We start from the raw sequence: 16971 nt of genomic DNA, 5'->3' as shown, positions 1-16971 counted from the left end.
TGACGTGCGATACAAGGTCATGGTCAAGGAACCGACTTTCTCTTATCATATTCCGCAAAAAATAACTAGGGGTTTCACGTTTTACTCATTCCACCTTTTTGTAAGATATACATAGTGATATTTAAACCTGTCTTGTTTCCGTACTTATCGATCAGAACTTCTGAACTTGTTATGTACTCTTATAATTTAAAAAAAAAATCATTTTAAGTACTTTTACAAAGTATTTTTAGGTTTTTTTTTTTTTTTTTTTTGAAAATTAGGTTTTTTTTTTTGTCTGGTGTATTTTTAGGTACTTTGTTTAGGAACTTTTTTAAAGTGCTTTATGATGTCGCCGACAAATTATTGTGGACTTCTCTTTACATTTTCGTTTTCTATGCTACAAGTACCAATCGTACAATTTTCTACGAAGAAGATTTCCAGTTGGCACTTTTTGTCCACTAGAGAAACACCAATCACATTCACACGTCCATATACGGGATAAATTACTTCCATTAGTTTTGTCATCAAAAGTTTTGTATTTCTTTTACTATCAGTTTTGTATTACACAATGAATAATTTTGTTACAAACACTTCGTTTCATGTATAAGAAAATGTTCACGTTCTTCTGTAAACATGTTAATCATCTTTTTCATCGTCTTCGTCGTAACTGAACGGTAATGGAACTGACTTGAAAGCTCGGTACTTCCCCACATTATTCAAATGCTCATTCTCTAGCCTTTTTTAATAGAGAAAAAGAAAATAAAACTTATAAAAATCCATGATAGAGAAAGTGAAAAGGAGAAAAACAATGTAATGATATCCAAAGTTTCTTGGTAATCCACAAAAAAAAACAAATAAGTAAGTGTGAAATAGTAACCTGAAGAAATTCCATATCCCACGACGAATAATCTCAAGACAGGCCACAACCGCAAGCACCGTCTGACTATGGAGAAATTTAAACTCAAAATCGAGTACTGTTTGCAACCATGCGAACCTCAACACAACGTTCAAGATCTGCAAATTTAATCTCAAGATGATCAGATGTGAGAAATAGAGATTACATATCAAGACACACATACAATCTTTTTCTTAAAAGATAATCAGTCGTTTTTAATAGCTCACGTACCATTGCAATGAAGTATACTCTCTTGTGTGGGACTAGAAGTTTATCTCGAAGCCATCTGTTTTTGGAGGTTCTATTCAGAAGTCCCCAGTCATGGACAAAGTCCCAGTATGTACAGAAAACAGCAGCAAGAACTGAGGCAGAACCAGCTAATACTTTGAGAATAAACTTATGATTCTTGTTGGTTTCAAAAACATAAGCTGTTCTCAAACAAACCGCTATTATTGTCAACAAGTATTTGACTCCGTTGTATCCTTGCTCTAGGCTTCTTTCCTCAAACATTCGTCGCATGCACTGAATAAAATAGAACAACACATAAAACTATCGAACGCTGGAACAATGTTAGATTATGCTATTTTTAAATGATTTCTTTCTTGTACCTGAAGGAGGCGAGATAGATATGGGATTACAGCAACAATGTATAAGAAAATTTTGTATTCTTGCCAGTCTTTGCATGTGTCTTGCCTTTGTTTGAAGTCTCCCCAGCCATAGTAACATATATAAAACTGGATGCTTCGAAGAGCTTGTACTTGACTAGTTAATTGATCTCCTAAGAAGAAATCGGGTAAAGTTACCTGCATTGAGTAGTCATTAGTAACTATATGATATATATTGTTATCAACAATAATAACCCGTTGAAATTTAATGTTTCACCTACCTTGTAAAGAGGAGCAGCAAGGCAGTGAAACAGACACGTAAGGAAGAAGAAGCGGCTCGATCGGTAGAGAATGTTTAATGGCAAGATTAAAACTGTAAACATAGCCTGAAACAAACATCATATAGAGTTAGCCCCATTATACAGTTGAATTTGCATTAAAAACTGATTTTTTTTTCTCGAAATTTACGGACTTACACCAAGAAGGAAAAGAGGAAGAAGTTCGGTCAGTGCTTGGAAACTTTTGGTTCTAGGGTTTGCTTGCATGTCAAGATTACCAAGTACACAAAGCAACGCAAAAGCTCCAATGCTAAATCCCACAAACAGAACTTGTCTGTAACCAAGTTCAGTTCCTTGCTTGAACCCAAATATGAATGCATAGTTTACTCGATAACGCTTCCAATAGTATATATCAATAGCATACATAGTCATGTGAAGCACAATGAACCCAAACAAGCTGCAAGAAGAGCAACAAAATACTGTTAAAGAAACAAGTTTCACCCTAAAAAATATTTTGTTGAAGAGGCAAAGTAAGTTTTTACCTATAAAGAGGGAACATAGTTTTCATGTAACCTTCGTAGCCATCCTTTTGAAAGATATTCCGGGCGCGTATGATGGAGACAAGAGCTACTATAAGAGAAAACACACATCCAGCAGAGAAACCTGAAATAAATAAAAATCCTCATAAACACAACACACTGAAAAAAAATTTAAAAACATAAATAAGAGTATGTTTATTTTTTGTATCTATGATTCTACCTGTGGAGAATGTAAGTCGATGTCTTTCTCTTTTCATTTGAGGTCTCAAAATATTCATTCCTGTTCTTCTGTTACCATTTGCGAAATGCTTTATGAATGTAGCCTCAACACGCTGTATCAGTTTCATAAGCTGTGATATAAGATAAGCAAGAGAAGGTCATTACAAGGAACAAAACAGAGGAATCAAAATCTAGTTTGGATCGAACTCAAAGCTTACCTCATCTGAGCTTCCGAGATACGAATTATCAACCATTTTCATGTAAGGCTTGGAAGCTTTTCTTGAAGTTATCTGTGAATGTAATGACGTAAACCACCTTTCAATATTTTTCAACAACCTTAGAATAAAAAAATTCTACTATGACCAATACTAACCTTATCATACTTCTTCAAAATCTTGGAGAACGCCAACACATTCAGAAAGCTGCATATATATTTCGATTCCAATCAAATAATAAGTCAAATTTTTAACAAAATTCAACACATTCATGCACGTGAACGCAACCTGTAGCTCTTGAGGAGACGAAGCTTCTGGTAAAACTCCACGAAGGCTACTTTGAGCTTCTCTTCGACTTCCCTCAGATTATGCCTATTGAATATGATCTCTTCATTGCTCGAGGAATGGAGAACGCCTTTAATGGTGGACCTAGGCGTTTCCTTAGTGTTGTTGATCTTTATGTGGTCTAGAACCTCGATAGGGGCTGGCCTTCCAGCTGCCATTTTGCTTAAGATGCTCCTTCTCGAGTCACCGTGATTTTCATCTTCCTGGGATTGATCAGCTCTGCTGGAGCCTCCTTCATGTATAGCCTCCAACCGAGATTGAGCTCTAGGCTTCACTGCAACATAAGGCAGGAGAGAAATATAACTATAACGTTCCGGTTAAGTTTGAGACCGAAATAAACCGAATTTCCAATATTAAGACTCAAAAGAATTTTAAACCGACTCTGTTTTTCTGGTTAACAGTTGTATATGGATTTGCTTTAACGCCGTTTCGTTTTTAAACGTGCAAGAGTTTTATAGGTCTAGTTTCACCAAATTTCCAACGATACAAAAGTGTTGGATTATTACTTATAATATAGAATTGAATTTAGAACTGGACCGTTTCATTCGTTATAAGTTGCTAAATATGTACCTAATATTATGATTATATACGTTGTTTTCATTTTATATTATGTTCATTTCCATTTACGTTGCTTTCTTTCAAGACAAAGATCTTGCCTCGTTCAAAGAAATATTAAATAATAATTAGTACTGTATAGTATAACATAGTAACACAATTTTCGTGGAATCATTAGTTTAAAATAAGTAAATGCATTTTAAAGATCTTACTGTTTCCAGTTCTAGCAGGTGTAGAAGCAGCGATGGCAGCGGTGGAAGTGGCAACGTCGGAGGCCAAGCGAGTCATTTCCACCGTCCGCTCCTCCCATCCCCACCCAACAGGATTCTCAACCTTAACTCGGAATGCAATTAGAGCATCCATTTGCTTATTAAGCATGACCGCATCATTCACTACTTCTTCCACTTTCTCTTTGTAGAATTTCTCAACTCTATTAAACTCATCGTCGAGTCGCCGGAAAAACACCAATTCATATTCTCCTCCTTCCTCTGCCGTCATCAAGAAAGTAGTTTCTAAGCCGTGACCTCCTTTGTTGACGAGTATCGGAGCATAACCTGTTAAAAATCTCACATTGAAACTATGAAAACCCGGACAATAATATATGTAAAAAATAGACCAATATAGATTCTTGTCAAGTTGTTTTTGTATTAGAAGTACGTGAAACATAACATTACCTTCTTCAATGTCAGTTTTTAGAGAAGGGTTGGTTTGCCCCGAGCTTTGTCTTTTCTTTCCTGGCGTTTGGACAAGACCGCTAAAAGCTCGGTATAGAGTCATTTTGCGGCTAAGTCCTTCACTGGAGACGGCTTGATGTGGTGGTGGAGGAGGGTTGGTTTTGTGTTTGAGTTTGATGATTTCCTTGAGAAGGTTTTTGAGATAGTCGTAGCTCATGTAAGCTTGTTGCCACTCCGGTACCATTTGTGACGACAGTTCTTTTCCGAACTTCATTTTCACTTCTAAAATTCTTGTCAAACCTTTCTTTGTTATGTGCCTGAAGGCAGTAATATAGGAAATGAATATATATACACCAACAGTCGTTCCAATAATTACTTAACCACACAATTGAGTCACATATGTATTTTATATGTAGAAGGTTACTCAGTCATCGGTTAGTGGAAATATCGTTCTCTTGCATATATATATATATATATATATATATATATATATATTAATCAATTACTGCAGCTGTATATTTACCAATGGTCCAATATATCCGTCGTTTCCTATTGTTAAAAAGTCAATATATTCAGAACAATAAAAAATTCAAGAATAACCATTGTGGACAGGCGATACAAGGTCAAAGGTCAATGAGACGACTTACGTATATTGTTTTTAGTATTACTAATGGCTCCGAGTGGTGACTGCAGTTTGAACGGTGCAGGACAAACGGTTCAACTGTGATGCGGTTTTAACAGTTATAAAAATGTATAGATATATAGTATACGTAGAGATTTTTATCACTGTTAACCGCGGGACGGGACGAAACGATGATCACCATTCGAAGCCTAAGAGAAGTACACTTTCTGTTTAAATCTTCTCTTATCACATTCCCTAAGAAAAACAAAACAAAAATTTTAAATAATTGGAAGTAAGAATATTTCAAGTTTTCACTCATTCTACATAATTTGAAAACAAAATGTTGAAGAGATCTACAAAGTGGTGTTTAAAAGTCGTGTTCTTGTACTTGTCTATTTAACTTAATAACATGTTTTGATCTATCAAAACATAACACCTAGAATCCTGTTCACCATAGCTTTGTTTATGAACCATATATACAAAATATAATAGTATAGTGGTGTGTGTAGTGGGCTAAAATAAAGATTTTAGTTAAAATAGACTTAAGTACTTAATGACTGAACTAGATCTTGATCCGCGTCTCCGTGCTTCCGCGCGGGTGTTGGATTTAACTTGCGTTTAATGTAAATTTATAAACCATTAATTTTATAAAATATTCATTTATATTTTTATGTTTTGTAAAATATATTTAGAGTAGAATATATTATATTATAATATATATGTTTGATAATATTATTTTATATGTACGTAATATTATATTTATAATTTTATAAGTTGATGCAATTTGATGTAATTGTAATATTCATATATTAACCTATTGATTTTTTTGTTTATTTATTTAAAAATGATTTAATTTTTTACAGTAGGTTTTTATGAATTGTTATTAATTATGATATTTGGTTTTCTTGAAAATTGTACTGTAGCAGATTAATATATACTATATATTACATTTTGTGTTTTTTTCAGCAAAAAGAAATAACAGTCCATTTTAATTAATTTAATTTTTTGATTTTAAGTGAAGTGGCAGATTTGTAAATAAGAAAGAAATGTAATGGATAAATGTGTAAATAAAAAGAAATATTTAATCTGCTATCCGTGTTTCCAAACAATTCTCATTTAATCCGTTATCCAAGTTTTCAAACGACAGAATCTCATTTATTTTCATTTAATGAGAAAGAATTACAGTGACTAAATATGTAAATAAAAAAAAATATTTAATCTCATATCTTTGTTTCCAAACAACTTTAATTTAATCTACTATCTAAATTTTCAAACAGTACCAAAAAGTACTTTAGTTTTAATAATATAGATGTATTAAATATTGTGGAATAAGTTTTGATAGAACAAACCATATGATGAACAAGTTCTAATAAACAAATACCAAATGACAATATTTAAGGTATAGAATGAACCTTCTAATCTTTGATAATCTAATAGAAAAAAGATAGTCTAATAGAAATTTATTAAAAAAATTGGATGAAACCATTTCAAAATCTTGCGTTGCATAAAAAGACTGTATGATAGGCTTATCATTTTTATGTTTCGTATACAGTGGATGTGTTTTCATTTATGAAAATGATGAAAGCATTTTTTTTCTTTCTACTTATACTAATGGCCCTATTTTTCTTAGCTGTCGCTATAAGTTGTGATTGCAATAGCGATTTGCATGTTATCAAATGTCACAAGTTGTTTGTTTTGTTGTGGCTTATTAGTCATAATATAAATGCTTGATCACTGAATTTTTCAGCGATCTTTTTTCTTTTTTGCAACTTCTGACTGATGCTGCGTCACTGATCGGAAGATGCTACAACACATAAAAGAACCTTTTTTTTTCTGAACAACCACATAAAAGAACCTTTGCAGTCGTAAAGCCCGGAGATCCAAAAATTATAAGCCCTTTAAAAGGTAATGATCGAGAGCTGAGACAGCATACTCATTCACCTGCAAAGGAAAAAACACCTGAACCTTCCTCACAAGTGATAAACTCTCTTCCACCATACCATCGCCTCTTTCTTCTTCTTTCTAGGGCTTTCTTTTTCATCTTTAACCGCTCAAGTTGTCGAGGTTCTTCCTTCTCTGCCAATACGTGATCCGCGGAGTTTCAAAGTTGTTACTTGTTATACATTATTAGCTTCACTAATGAAAATTTCTTTTATTACATGAAAACTTAAATAGGCCTTAGTAACTTTAGAAAGGCTTTGGCCCGAAAGTTGTTATATATTAGCTTCACTAATGCATAAAGCCCATAATATATCTACCCGCGGCAAATATAGGAAAGACAATCAAGTGACGCTGTATAAGAATCTTTTTACAAGATTCAACAAATTAAACGTTTACACGTGGTATAAAATGTTTGACTCTCTTTTGCCTCTGAATTTACCCAAAACGACCAAAAACCCTTTGAATACTGCAAGATTTTTTTTAATAATTTTTATTTATCTCTCTGTTTTTCTCTGGTGCCGCCATGGATCTTCTTTGTTGGAGCTCGGTTTGTCTTTTGATCCTTACGTTTTTATCACCTAAAACACTATCAATGAGGTATGAAGTTCATTCTGGTCAGATGAAATGCATATCTGAGGATATTCACGCAAAATCCATGAGTGTTGGCAAATACTTCATCGTAAACCCTAACGATGAACACCATCCTCTCCCTGATTCTCACAAAATCATCGTCCAGGTAGTACACACCCTAAAATTATCACATCTAGTTTGGTTTCAAACTTGTCGATCTCAATATTTTTCATCTTGCTTGTGATCTATTTGTAGGTGATGTCACCACAAGGGACGATGTTGCACGAAGCCGATAATACGGAGTCTGGTCAGTTCTCGTTTACTGCATCTGAGACCGGTAGTTACTTAGCGTGCATCACCGCCGTCGATCATAAGCCGGAGACAACATTGACCATTGATTTAGATTGGAGGTCTGGTGTTCACTCCCAAGACTGGTCGAAAGTGGTGAAGAAGAGCCAAGTCGAAGTAAGTGTTTTAGGGTTTGTTTTACTGTACATATGGTTTAGGTTTTGACGATTTGCATGTGTACTTATGTGTTTAGGGTTTGTTTTTTTTTTCTAATCTGCTTGTGGTTGTTGTTGTTGGGTCTTGATGTTGTTAATGGCAGATGATGGAGTCCTCGGTTAAGAGTTTGTTAGACACTATTGTTTCCATCCACGAGGAGATGTATTATCTACACGAAAGGTAGAGCATATATACCTTTTGCTTAAGTTTATTTGTTGGTTTGAAGATAGATGATGAGATGATATAAATACTTATATCTTATGGTTTTGGTGGCATGATCAGGGGAGAAGAAATGCATGAACTGAATAGATCCACAAACTCGAAGATGGCGTTGTTGAGTTTCTTATCGCTCGGGATTTGTTTATCGGTGGCTGGTTTTCAGTTTTGGCACTTGAAAACTTTCTTCGAGAAAAAGAAACTCATCTGACTAGTACGTATGCATTCTGTGTTAAGACTAAGTACCATTATAAAGAAGTTATAACTTTTGAAGTTTCGAGCATAGAGGTGAAAACATTTGATGATAATGTTGAAACAATCATACATGGAGAGTGCAATTCTCAAGCTTTCTCCTTTTTCCCTCAAAACGATTTTCTTCTTTCTGGAGTTTATAATATTTTTATCTTTGCTTTCTCATCCATGTCTTGATTCCCGACTTGCAAGTTACAACAACAAAACACTCAACCTTGTTTGGGCCTCAATCAACCAAATGACCAAATACACTTCAATAACGTTTAACGTCTACACGACATATCTGTTATTTGACTTATTCTTTTGTCTTTGACTTGTTTCTCCTTCTATTTTCCTTTCCACTAGAAGATCATATTTATCCCAAGGCATTCGGTTCTGGTCGATTCTATGGATCTAGAGGTTTTGGATCGGTTTAGGTAACAAAGTTGGGAAACGACTAATATCCAAGATAATTTTAGATTCTATTTGGTGCTACTTTCGGTTAATTCAAATTAAAAAGTCAAAAATTTTGAGTTTTTTTCGGATTAAATTTCAGACTGTTTGGGTTTTTGTATAAGTATTTAGATAATTTTAAATATTTTGGATAAAAATTACTCTGTTAATTTAGTTTCTTGGTAATTCGATTTATAAATAATATTTATAAATTATTTGATTATTTTAAAACTAAATACCCATTTGGTTTTAGATTGGTTTTGATTATGTTTCAATTTTTGGATCTAAAGATATATGATCTGTTCGGGTAATTAATATAAATCCAAACTAAATCTCATTTTTTGGTTTGGTTCTTCGGTTTTAGATAAATGTGCCTAGGCTAATCAAATTTATCATTCATCCAACGCACATGATTTGAAACCAAAACTAGCTATTTATACACATAACTGATCCTATAGTCAAGCCACCAGACAAAGAAATAAGCTTTTGGAACCAAAAGCCTGTAGATAAAAGTGACATCCCCGGAAACTAACTGATACACAATACATCTCACTTGTTTCTCCTTTTTCCAAAACCAATATTGATGGATTGTAAAGAAATTGAGATGAGAACTAACCGTCGCATTAATAAGCAGCATGTCGATCACCACCAGCTCACCGGCCTTTTTCACATTAAGAGCCTCCCAAAATCGAAGTAGTCTCATCTGAACGTCTCTCTGCAGTGGACAACATTCAGCTCCAATAAGTGAACTTGAGAAGTAGTCATGGTAGAGGGCTTTCAGTTATAATGGACACTAATTCTGGATTTCAAAAAGCAAAAGGATTTGGCGTAGTCGCTCATACGCTTCATTTTTGTATGCGATGAAGTAGGTAAAGGTGAATCAAAGAAGAATTGAAGAGTACGTAGTGGACATAGTGGGGTAGCTTGATTGATTGTCAATTTCGAAGAGTGTAACATCGTCTGAGAAGATGAAAGAGAGTCGCCAAAGTTACTTTTTTTTACCTCGGTGAAAGGAGAAAGGTAGGACTTCTCTAAAGTAATTATAATTTGGACCAAAACTAAATGAGCCCAGATTAAAAAATATGTCTAGAGTTTAAACGAGAGTGAAGTTTAAAAAGAGAACACATGTCGTAAATAGGAGTATGCTTTGCTGAGGTGGCGCACTGAGAAGTGACAAAATACAACTTTATTATAATAGATAGATAGCACATCTTAGTTTACGGATAATATCATTTGATTCATACAGCTTGTATAGTTTCTAATTTTATCTAAACATGTGACTATGTGGTAGTGTATTATTTCAGGTAGCTAGTGATCATTTTTCCTTACTATGACAAACCCATCATCTCATCAAGTTTTAGCAGCAGTGTTTAGACAAGACGACACCAGGTCCAAATGTGTTTTATTTCCCAGGGGAACGATCATGTTACAGGAACATATAAACTAGTCTGTTACATAAACAACAAAAAGAAAAACAACTTATCACTACTCGATTTAGAGGTCAAAAGGAATGGAATAACGTTGAAGATTATAATTAAGATATTCCCACTCCATGTAGTACCAATCTTTGCAAACGGATGGGTTTAGTGGTTTACTGAACAAAAGAACATTCATTTGCCATTTCAACGGATAAGAAGAAGGTTCTTGTCTCAAAGCTATGTTCCTTCAAGCTCATTATTGATTTGCTTCTTCCTCACTCATTCAGTGTTTGTATGAATGAAGCAAGTTTGTATATTGAATCATTTTCCATGAAAGATTTCATTTTTTCTTACAAACATTGTTATTACAAGAAGACACTTGATTCAAAAACTGTAACCTATTATCAGAAGAACAAAAAGATCCTTGTAACAGTCTTTCCCCATGTACAAAAGAATCCACATATGACCAGAATCTCGAATCTGGTTTTTACATTACATCCTAAAGCGTTAAAGCTTTACACAAAAGATTCCAGCATGGAAGCAAATATACCTTCTGAAATTGTATTTTATCATTCTGTCCATAGGAGCCTGTGGTTTGCTCAAGTGATTTGCTCTTCTTTAAGCCTCAGACGCGCAACACGCTGTTCTTGATTCATGCTATCCATCGTGGTGTTGTGTAGATTGTTGTTTGGTCTTAACTGATGGCTGCTATTTCTAGCAGCTGGAACGTCATGGTTATGTTTCCCTTCATATGTTGTCACAACAGCTTTAGGATCGTTCGCTGCTCTCTCTACATGTTTCCTCACTCCACATCCCGGTGTTGTACACTTATAGTAGCTCCTGTTGAATTGATAAAAGAGCTTTAATGAGAAAAGACCGATAAAAACCTTAAAACTCGCTGACCGGTTTGGTTTTTTCAGTCTCACCTAGGATAAGGATTTCCTTTGACTACTTTCTGACCATACTTGCGCCATCTGAATCCATCATCCAAGAGATCAACTTCACTCGTTGTCTGGACTATAATTCTAGGCTCTGTCACTGTTCTTTGCGTTGAAGTAACTGGTTCTGTAACCCGCACTTCCATATTCCTACAACAATGCAAAGATTGTCTAAATGATGAATGTAAAGAGACATCTCTTATAAATTTTCTTTGTTTTACCTTCTCTTGGGATCAGGCTCCACACTAGTTTCCTCGCTATCACTTGCTTCACACATCTGCTCCGTTGTTGTAGTAGTAACCTGGCTTGTTTCCTGGTCTCTCTTATTCTTGTTGAGACCAGCTGTATTACTGGTTTGAAACTGAGTTGCAACATCAGAACTTCTAGAACTCCCGTTATTGTCTCTCTTAGTCTTGTTTTGTGGAGGTTCGTGACTGTGCTGGCCCTTGTAGATGATCTCCGTTACTTGCCCATCCTGAGATCTCTCGACTTTCTTCTTGACAGGACACGCGGGATGCGTGCATTTGTAATAACTCCGAGGAAAATCGCTGCCTTTGACTTGCTTCTGTCCGTATTTTCTCCAGTTGTATCCATCATCAGCTGGTTTATCAGCACTTTGAGGCTGTGATGACCGATGCTCATAGACGGATACTTCCACGGTATCTCTCTGAGCCGGGGCGGGAAGCTGGGACATAGGTTCAGAAGAAGTCTCTTGTTGTTGTTGTGTAGAGGAAGGATGTTCGGATTGTGATTGGACACTAGTATTGCCTTGAACTGCTTGTGCAGTGACTTGTGCTAAAGCTTGTTGGTGTGTCATACCAAATGATCCCTGACACACAAAAAAATCACATTAGTATTAGCTAATGCTAATGATATATCCTCAAATATAACAAAGCCTAGCAAATACTTGATTTGAATACATTGTAAAGATTATTATTATTTTTTTTTTTGGAAAACGAGGCTTGAAGAAACAATACTAATGTTGATTATGGTTCTCTCTTTGACATTTAAGATACCCCTTTGTCTGAAAATTTCCATATAAAGTAACCGAAACTCTCAAAGATTCATAAAGTCGTAAACTTTCAGTTACCAGAAACAGAGTTTCGAACTAACGACATCAAAATTTGAAATGAGAAACCCACACCTGAATGGGTGAGAAGAGACCAAAGAAGCTCGGAGAATCAAGAAGCGTCGCCGGACTTAACCCCGGCGGGACGGTGAACATCGCCGGTGGCTGTGCAATCATCAACCCCGTCGGTCTATTTTGTTTGAACCTCGGGTCAACATCACCGCCGCTTCCACCGACGGAACTCACTGGCGTCTGATGAGCAGTAGCGACGACAGCAGCCACCGGAGAAGCCATAGCTCCGGCGAGAAGCTGAGAGAAGGTTTTGAGCTCATCAGGATCGGAGAAGAGATTGGAGACGAGGGTCATAGGACCAGGACTGAATCCAAGGCCACCGCTGAAAAACATTTCTCCAAAGGGTCGAGGAGGGAGTGAGATCGTTGGCCGTGATGAACCTCCGGTTGATGATTTTGACGTCAAAGGTTGCTTTTGCTGATGTTCAACCTCTTGTTCTTCCTTATCCGCCATCAATTCCGATTTGGAAACACAAAGAGGATAGAATCTAACAAACCAAACTCAAACCAAAAAAGATAACTTTGTTTTTCCTTTTCTTTCCTCTCTCTTTTAAACTCTTTTTGTTTTAGTAACAACAAAAAAAAAAAAACTCTTTTTGTTTCCTTTACACAATCCGTGTCGTGTTTCAGTTTCACTTCGTTTTTTAATGTTTTTTTTTTTATATATTTCTTCTGTCGTCTTTAATGGAATAGATTTTGAGATATTTTTTTGTGTGTTTCTGTCTCGAACCAGATCTCGAGATATATAATAAAAGCATTAAATTTGCTTTCGTAGTACAAAGTCTGCGGTGCAGATATGAAGCTCTGTCTTTTTCTCCTTCCATTTTATCTATTTAATTATTTCTGGTCTAAATAATTTCCAGAAAATGGTATATATTACACTACAATGCTAAAAATATCTGTTTCTGAAGGTGGCTATGGAAAGTAAAAATCCAAACTTACTTCAATTTTTCCACGAAACACAAGTCATGAAAATAGTTTTTTTTTTGTCATCTAATGCTTTATTATAACATGAAATGAAGAAGCTCGTTCTTTTATCAATTACAAATTACATTGGTTACTAGTCATGAAATCATTTTTTCATAAGTAAAAATTATACACTAGCATATTCTAAAAATTATACACACAAAATATCAAATCTGTCACAAAATAGATTTGTTCAGAGATATCTGATAAAATTTGGATGATACACAGAAAATTAACATGATATATGCACTAGTCTAGTATGACACACATAAATTAAGAAACAGTTCCGATTATTAAATTTGTAATAAAAAAATTCTGGAGTTATTGTATAGTATTGAGTAATAGATTCACATACTATATATATAATGTATCGTGTTTTAAAATTCTGTGTGCACATTCTCTTTTGTCTAGTTTTATGGTAATCCCTGGGTTATGATTGGCTCATAAGGGGAAAGGGCTTTATATAAAAAGGCGTCGGCGTATGTTTAAAACCACGACTTTGTCCTTACCGAAAGTTTGTCCCTCGCAAGTCAACAGCAGCTCCAAGCACGACGACTCGACGTTTTCTAACCAGTTTGTCGTCACCACGTTCTACAAATAGGATTCCACCACGTGTATTCAAACATGTACTGGAGTTATTGTCAGAATAAGCCTAATCACAATAGCTGTTTTGTTAAGACAAAACACAAGTTCACTCCTCCCACCCATGAATACTACTATTTCATATAGTAACTTTTATGGGTTTTTCCAATTCGAAATCGAAAAGATTCCTTACACTTTGTTGGCATCAAATGGTGAAAAGAGGAAACGTGATAGTAAGAGAAAGAGTGAATTTAGCTGGCAACAAAACAAAAGAAAACAACTTGACTTTTGGAGGGCCCAATCAACTTTGAAAACGGGCCAAGAGACAATACAGACTTAATATCTGTGGGTTCCAGGTGAGGGGCCCTTTTCATTCATTGCCACGACGAATCGCGTCTTCACTTCTCACATCAAGAAAGCTAGTAGAAACTCTGAAACTGTGCTTGTGTAAACGCTTAAGTCGCAACTTTAGAAAAGTTTGATTGCTAATCACTTAAAGTTACAGTTATTGGAACTTTCATGATAACCTAACAGAATAAAGATGTAGGCTTAACATTGTAAATTATGATTAAGCAAATCTAAAATAATTTTAAATTTTTACACATCTCTTTAACATTTTAATCAAATTGATTTCTCCAAGATAGCTTAAACTTGCTTGTCGTTCAAAAGTGAGAATGGTATGCTTTATGATATGACTCCTTCATGAATGCTATGCTTCAGTTGGCTCGAGGGACATAGCACAGTTGGTAGAGTTCTGCACTTGCAACAATTATTGTAATGGAGTGAAAGACATACCTTAAACATTAAAACACAGATGATATGCACTTTACATTCAAAATTTACATATGAGTCGGATATCTCAATGATTTAATTGATGTAATAATAACAAAACATATTCTTGGTACGAAGTTATAAGTCACGAAATAACAGAAACAAAACACAAGAGATAATGAGATCTAGGATGGCCAACAAGAAACGCATTTAACCAAGATGAGAGTTATATATATACCTCTTCCCAAGATGCAAATAACCAATTATGAAAATTATGAATCAAATATGGTAATAACCGTTGAAAACAACATATTCTAGAACTCTCTAACGACTTTGATAGCGTCATGAGGTGTGTCGTAAACATTCTTGGACCGAGATTTCTTGACACCAGCAGTGAACCAGAGCTTGTCTGACTTCGAGCTCTCCACTGAGACTGTCGTGACTTTAACCCAAACCAACACTTTTGTCTTCATCCCTTCAACACCCATCAGTTTCCCTCTAAGCAAGATCCCTTTCACGCGCGTGGCGTACCTTATCGCTGATCCGTCACTGAATGAGACTTCGCACGGTGTAGAGAAGAAGACAGTGAGTTTGTTCTTTGTCTCATCGAATTCGTAGCAGATTATGTTTTGTGGGAAGAGTCCTGGTGGTAAGTTGTATTCCTTGAGTAAATCTGGTAAGCTTTTCAGTGGCTTTCCTGTTTAAATAGGAGAAAACATAAAAGTAACATTGCATGTTAGAATCTTGGATAGTTTATCACTGAGAATAATAAGAAATGGTGTTACCTTTCAGCTTGTTGAAAACCCATTTGGCTTTCTCTTCAACGGTACTAGAGAAAGTCTGGAAACAAAAGAAAAGGAATCATGTTTCCTTTTGAGGCAATATGGAATGGGACAAGAGAAGAAAGTGCAAATTGATCGTATGTCGAATAAATAGTGAAGCCTTTTAACACGACACAGAATGATAATTATAGTTACAAAAGTACCGAATCAAATCTGAAATATAGTGCAAATCAACCATAGTATAGCAAACATATAAACCAAGCCAATGAACACAGGACCTATCAAGGTAACCTATATAGAGCATGCATGTTTCTAAAAATGGTAACAGAATCAAATATAAATATTATGTTTTTCAGTTTGAGGCCATGAAACAACACAGATAAGTGCAAATCAACCATTCCATATATCAAAATTCAAACAAATAGCCAAAGCCTATGAACACAAATGGTTTGTTTGGTTTCAACTAAGATGTTTCCTGACTTATCAGTGTAGGGTTCTTATCTTAGGCCAAAAGCAAGAACATGATGAGCATATCGTTGCTAAAAGTATTCATTTTTGGAGTAAACAATTACTCAAAACGGAAACTTTATATTGAGAATAATCTTAGTTGAGTTAATCAGTTCAGACAAATGAAGACTCTCATATGCAATTAATACAAAAACATGAGCTGAAATCAAAATTCAGACAAGATCTTTCTAGATCTATGATTCTTCTACAATTTCGACACATCAACCGACCACATAACACGAAATGCAAGAGAAAAATGGAACATGAGACAGGAAGGAAGAGAAAGATGGAGATTTGAACTCACGGTGAGGTCATTGGTGATGTTGGAGAGCTCTTCCTTGGCTTTCTTCGAAACCCATGAACCTCCCACTTTGAAGCTCGTCACTTTCGTTAACACCTTCTCCATTTTTCTTTTTCTCCGATTCTCTCTTAGAGTGAAGACAAAGAGCTCTCAGCAAAAGAAAAAGTGACAGAGCAGAGTGAAAGCGGCGACTCTCACGAAGATATACCCAAAGAGGGCGTTTTCGTCATTTTGTAATCTCCTTTTAACATTTTTCGACTTAATCCGCTATTTTTGCCTACTTTTTCTAATTACGAACACTTTTACATAATAATTTAAAATTTTTAAATGCGGAAGAAGACTCTCTAACCGTATAAATTTTAAACTCCGAGTTTCCTTTTCTAAAAATTAATTACTCGAAAATACAATTCGAGATTTATTAAAATTTAAATTTGTGAACAATGCTTTGTCTTAACGTGAAATTAAAATGATTGGATAGTGAAAATATGCCGTGGGGCCCGCATATTAACGCTGCTCCAGCACAGAACCTATTGTACAAAGCAATTATTCTACCAATCATTGAACATCTAGCTTAACCAGAGGATTTCAAAAAACTAATAAGTACACCTAGGGGTGTTCAATCCGGATATCGGTTCGGTTTCGGTTCGGTTTTTTTCGGTTTTCGGTATTTCGGTTAGTAAAATATAACTACCATTCTAAATCCATATTTACTTCGGTTCGGTTCG

General features: G+C 35.2%; 4 protein-coding genes across 7 annotated transcripts; 1 reads left to right on the top strand and 3 right to left on the bottom strand.

Annotated features, from left to right (window-relative positions):
- Positions 1-231: 231 nt before the first annotated feature.
- Positions 232-5766, bottom strand: LOC103875437 (phosphate transporter PHO1 homolog 2). Its single transcript, XM_033273403.1, has 13 exons — positions 4305-5766; positions 3843-4184; positions 3019-3349; positions 2889-2937; positions 2734-2805; positions 2517-2646; positions 2300-2420; positions 1956-2214; positions 1761-1865; positions 1483-1677; positions 1106-1396; positions 857-993; positions 232-715 (listed from the first exon to the last, which is right to left on the bottom strand). The coding sequence occupies exons 1-13, from the start codon at positions 4576-4578 to the stop codon at positions 616-618; spliced, it is 2406 nt and encodes an 801-aa protein (XP_033129294.1). The 5' UTR covers positions 4579-5766; the 3' UTR covers positions 232-615.
- Positions 5767-5858: 92 nt separating this feature from the next.
- Positions 5859-8574, top strand: LOC103875436 (transmembrane emp24 domain-containing protein p24delta8). Its single transcript, XM_009153953.3, has 4 exons — positions 5859-7603; positions 7693-7902; positions 8045-8121; positions 8224-8574. The coding sequence occupies exons 1-4, from the start codon at positions 7391-7393 to the stop codon at positions 8366-8368; spliced, it is 645 nt and encodes a 214-aa protein (XP_009152201.1). The 5' UTR covers positions 5859-7390; the 3' UTR covers positions 8369-8574.
- Positions 8575-10573: 1999 nt separating this feature from the next.
- Positions 10574-13300, bottom strand: LOC103875435 (probable WRKY transcription factor 3). 4 transcript variants are annotated; one of them, XM_033272169.1, is made up of 5 exons: positions 12931-13184; positions 12342-12896; positions 11419-12026; positions 11186-11347; positions 10574-11099 (listed from the first exon to the last, which is right to left on the bottom strand). In XM_033272169.1, the coding sequence occupies exons 2-5, from the start codon at positions 12789-12791 to the stop codon at positions 10859-10861; spliced, it is 1461 nt and encodes a 486-aa protein (XP_033128060.1). In that variant the 5' UTR covers positions 12792-12896; positions 12931-13184; the 3' UTR covers positions 10574-10858. The 4 variants fall into 4 exon arrangements, with proteins under 4 accessions (XP_033128060.1, XP_033128059.1, XP_009152200.1 ...); XM_033272168.1 differs by having other exon boundaries at positions 12342-12900; positions 12935-13183; XM_009153952.3 differs by lacking the exon at positions 12931-13184 and having other exon boundaries at positions 12342-12924.
- Positions 13301-14731: 1431 nt separating this feature from the next.
- On the bottom strand, positions 14732-16499 carry LOC103875434 (uncharacterized protein At5g01610). Its single transcript, XM_009153951.3, has 3 exons — positions 16250-16499; positions 15442-15496; positions 14732-15353 (listed from the first exon to the last, which is right to left on the bottom strand). Exons 1-3 carry the CDS (start codon positions 16349-16351, stop codon positions 14971-14973), a joined length of 540 nt encoding a protein of 179 aa, XP_009152199.1. The 5' UTR covers positions 16352-16499; the 3' UTR covers positions 14732-14970.
- Positions 16500-16971: the final 472 nt, after the last annotated feature.

This window comes from Brassica rapa, chromosome A06 (genome assembly GCF_000309985.2).
Source record: "Brassica rapa cultivar Chiifu-401-42 chromosome A06, CAAS_Brap_v3.01, whole genome shotgun sequence".
Classification (NCBI taxonomy): domain Eukaryota; kingdom Viridiplantae; phylum Streptophyta; class Magnoliopsida; order Brassicales; family Brassicaceae; genus Brassica; species Brassica rapa.
Note: the sequence above shows the minus strand (reverse complement) of the source record. Positions and strands in the feature narration are given on the sequence as shown.

What these genes read in the sequence shown, in the direction of transcription:
- LOC103875437 (XM_033273403.1), bottom strand. Translation starts at nt 4,578, where the DNA reads ATGAAGTTCGGAAAAGAACTGTCGTCACAAATGGTACCGGAGTGGCAA. An exon ending in TCGACTTACATTCTCCACAG is followed by an intron (nt 2,421 to 2,516) that starts GTAGAATCATAG and finishes TATTTATTTCAG; the next exon opens with GTTTCTCTGCTGGATGTGTG. An exon ending in TTCCTCTTTTCCTTCTTGGT is followed by an intron (nt 1,866 to 1,955) that starts GTAAGTCCGTAA and finishes TGTTTGTTTCAG; the next exon opens with GCTATGTTTACAGTTTTAAT.
- LOC103875436 (XM_009153953.3), top strand. Translation starts at nt 7,391, where the DNA reads ATGGATCTTCTTTGTTGGAGCTCGGTTTGTCTTTTGATCCTTACGTTT. An exon ending in TGAAGAAGAGCCAAGTCGAA is followed by an intron (nt 7,903 to 8,044) that starts GTAAGTGTTTTA and finishes TGTTAATGGCAG; the next exon opens with ATGATGGAGTCCTCGGTTAA. An exon ending in ATGTATTATCTACACGAAAG is followed by an intron (nt 8,122 to 8,223) that starts GTAGAGCATATA and finishes TGGCATGATCAG; the next exon opens with GGGAGAAGAAATGCATGAAC.
- LOC103875435 (XM_033272169.1), bottom strand. Translation starts at nt 12,791, where the DNA reads ATGGCGGATAAGGAAGAACAAGAGGTTGAACATCAGCAAAAGCAACCT. An exon ending in GAGCCTGATCCCAAGAGAAG is followed by an intron (nt 11,348 to 11,418) that starts GTAAAACAAAGA and finishes GCATTGTTGTAG; the next exon opens with GAATATGGAAGTGCGGGTTA. An exon ending in AAAGGAAATCCTTATCCTAG is followed by an intron (nt 11,100 to 11,185) that starts GTGAGACTGAAA and finishes TCAATTCAACAG; the next exon opens with GAGCTACTATAAGTGTACAA.
- LOC103875434 (XM_009153951.3), bottom strand. Translation starts at nt 16,351, where the DNA reads ATGGAGAAGGTGTTAACGAAAGTGACGAGCTTCAAAGTGGGAGGTTCA. An exon ending in ACATCACCAATGACCTCACC is followed by an intron (nt 15,497 to 16,249) that starts GTGAGTTCAAAT and finishes TTTTGTTTCCAG; the next exon opens with ACTTTCTCTAGTACCGTTGA. An exon ending in GGTTTTCAACAAGCTGAAAG is followed by an intron (nt 15,354 to 15,441) that starts GTAACACCATTT and finishes CTATTTAAACAG; the next exon opens with GAAAGCCACTGAAAAGCTTA.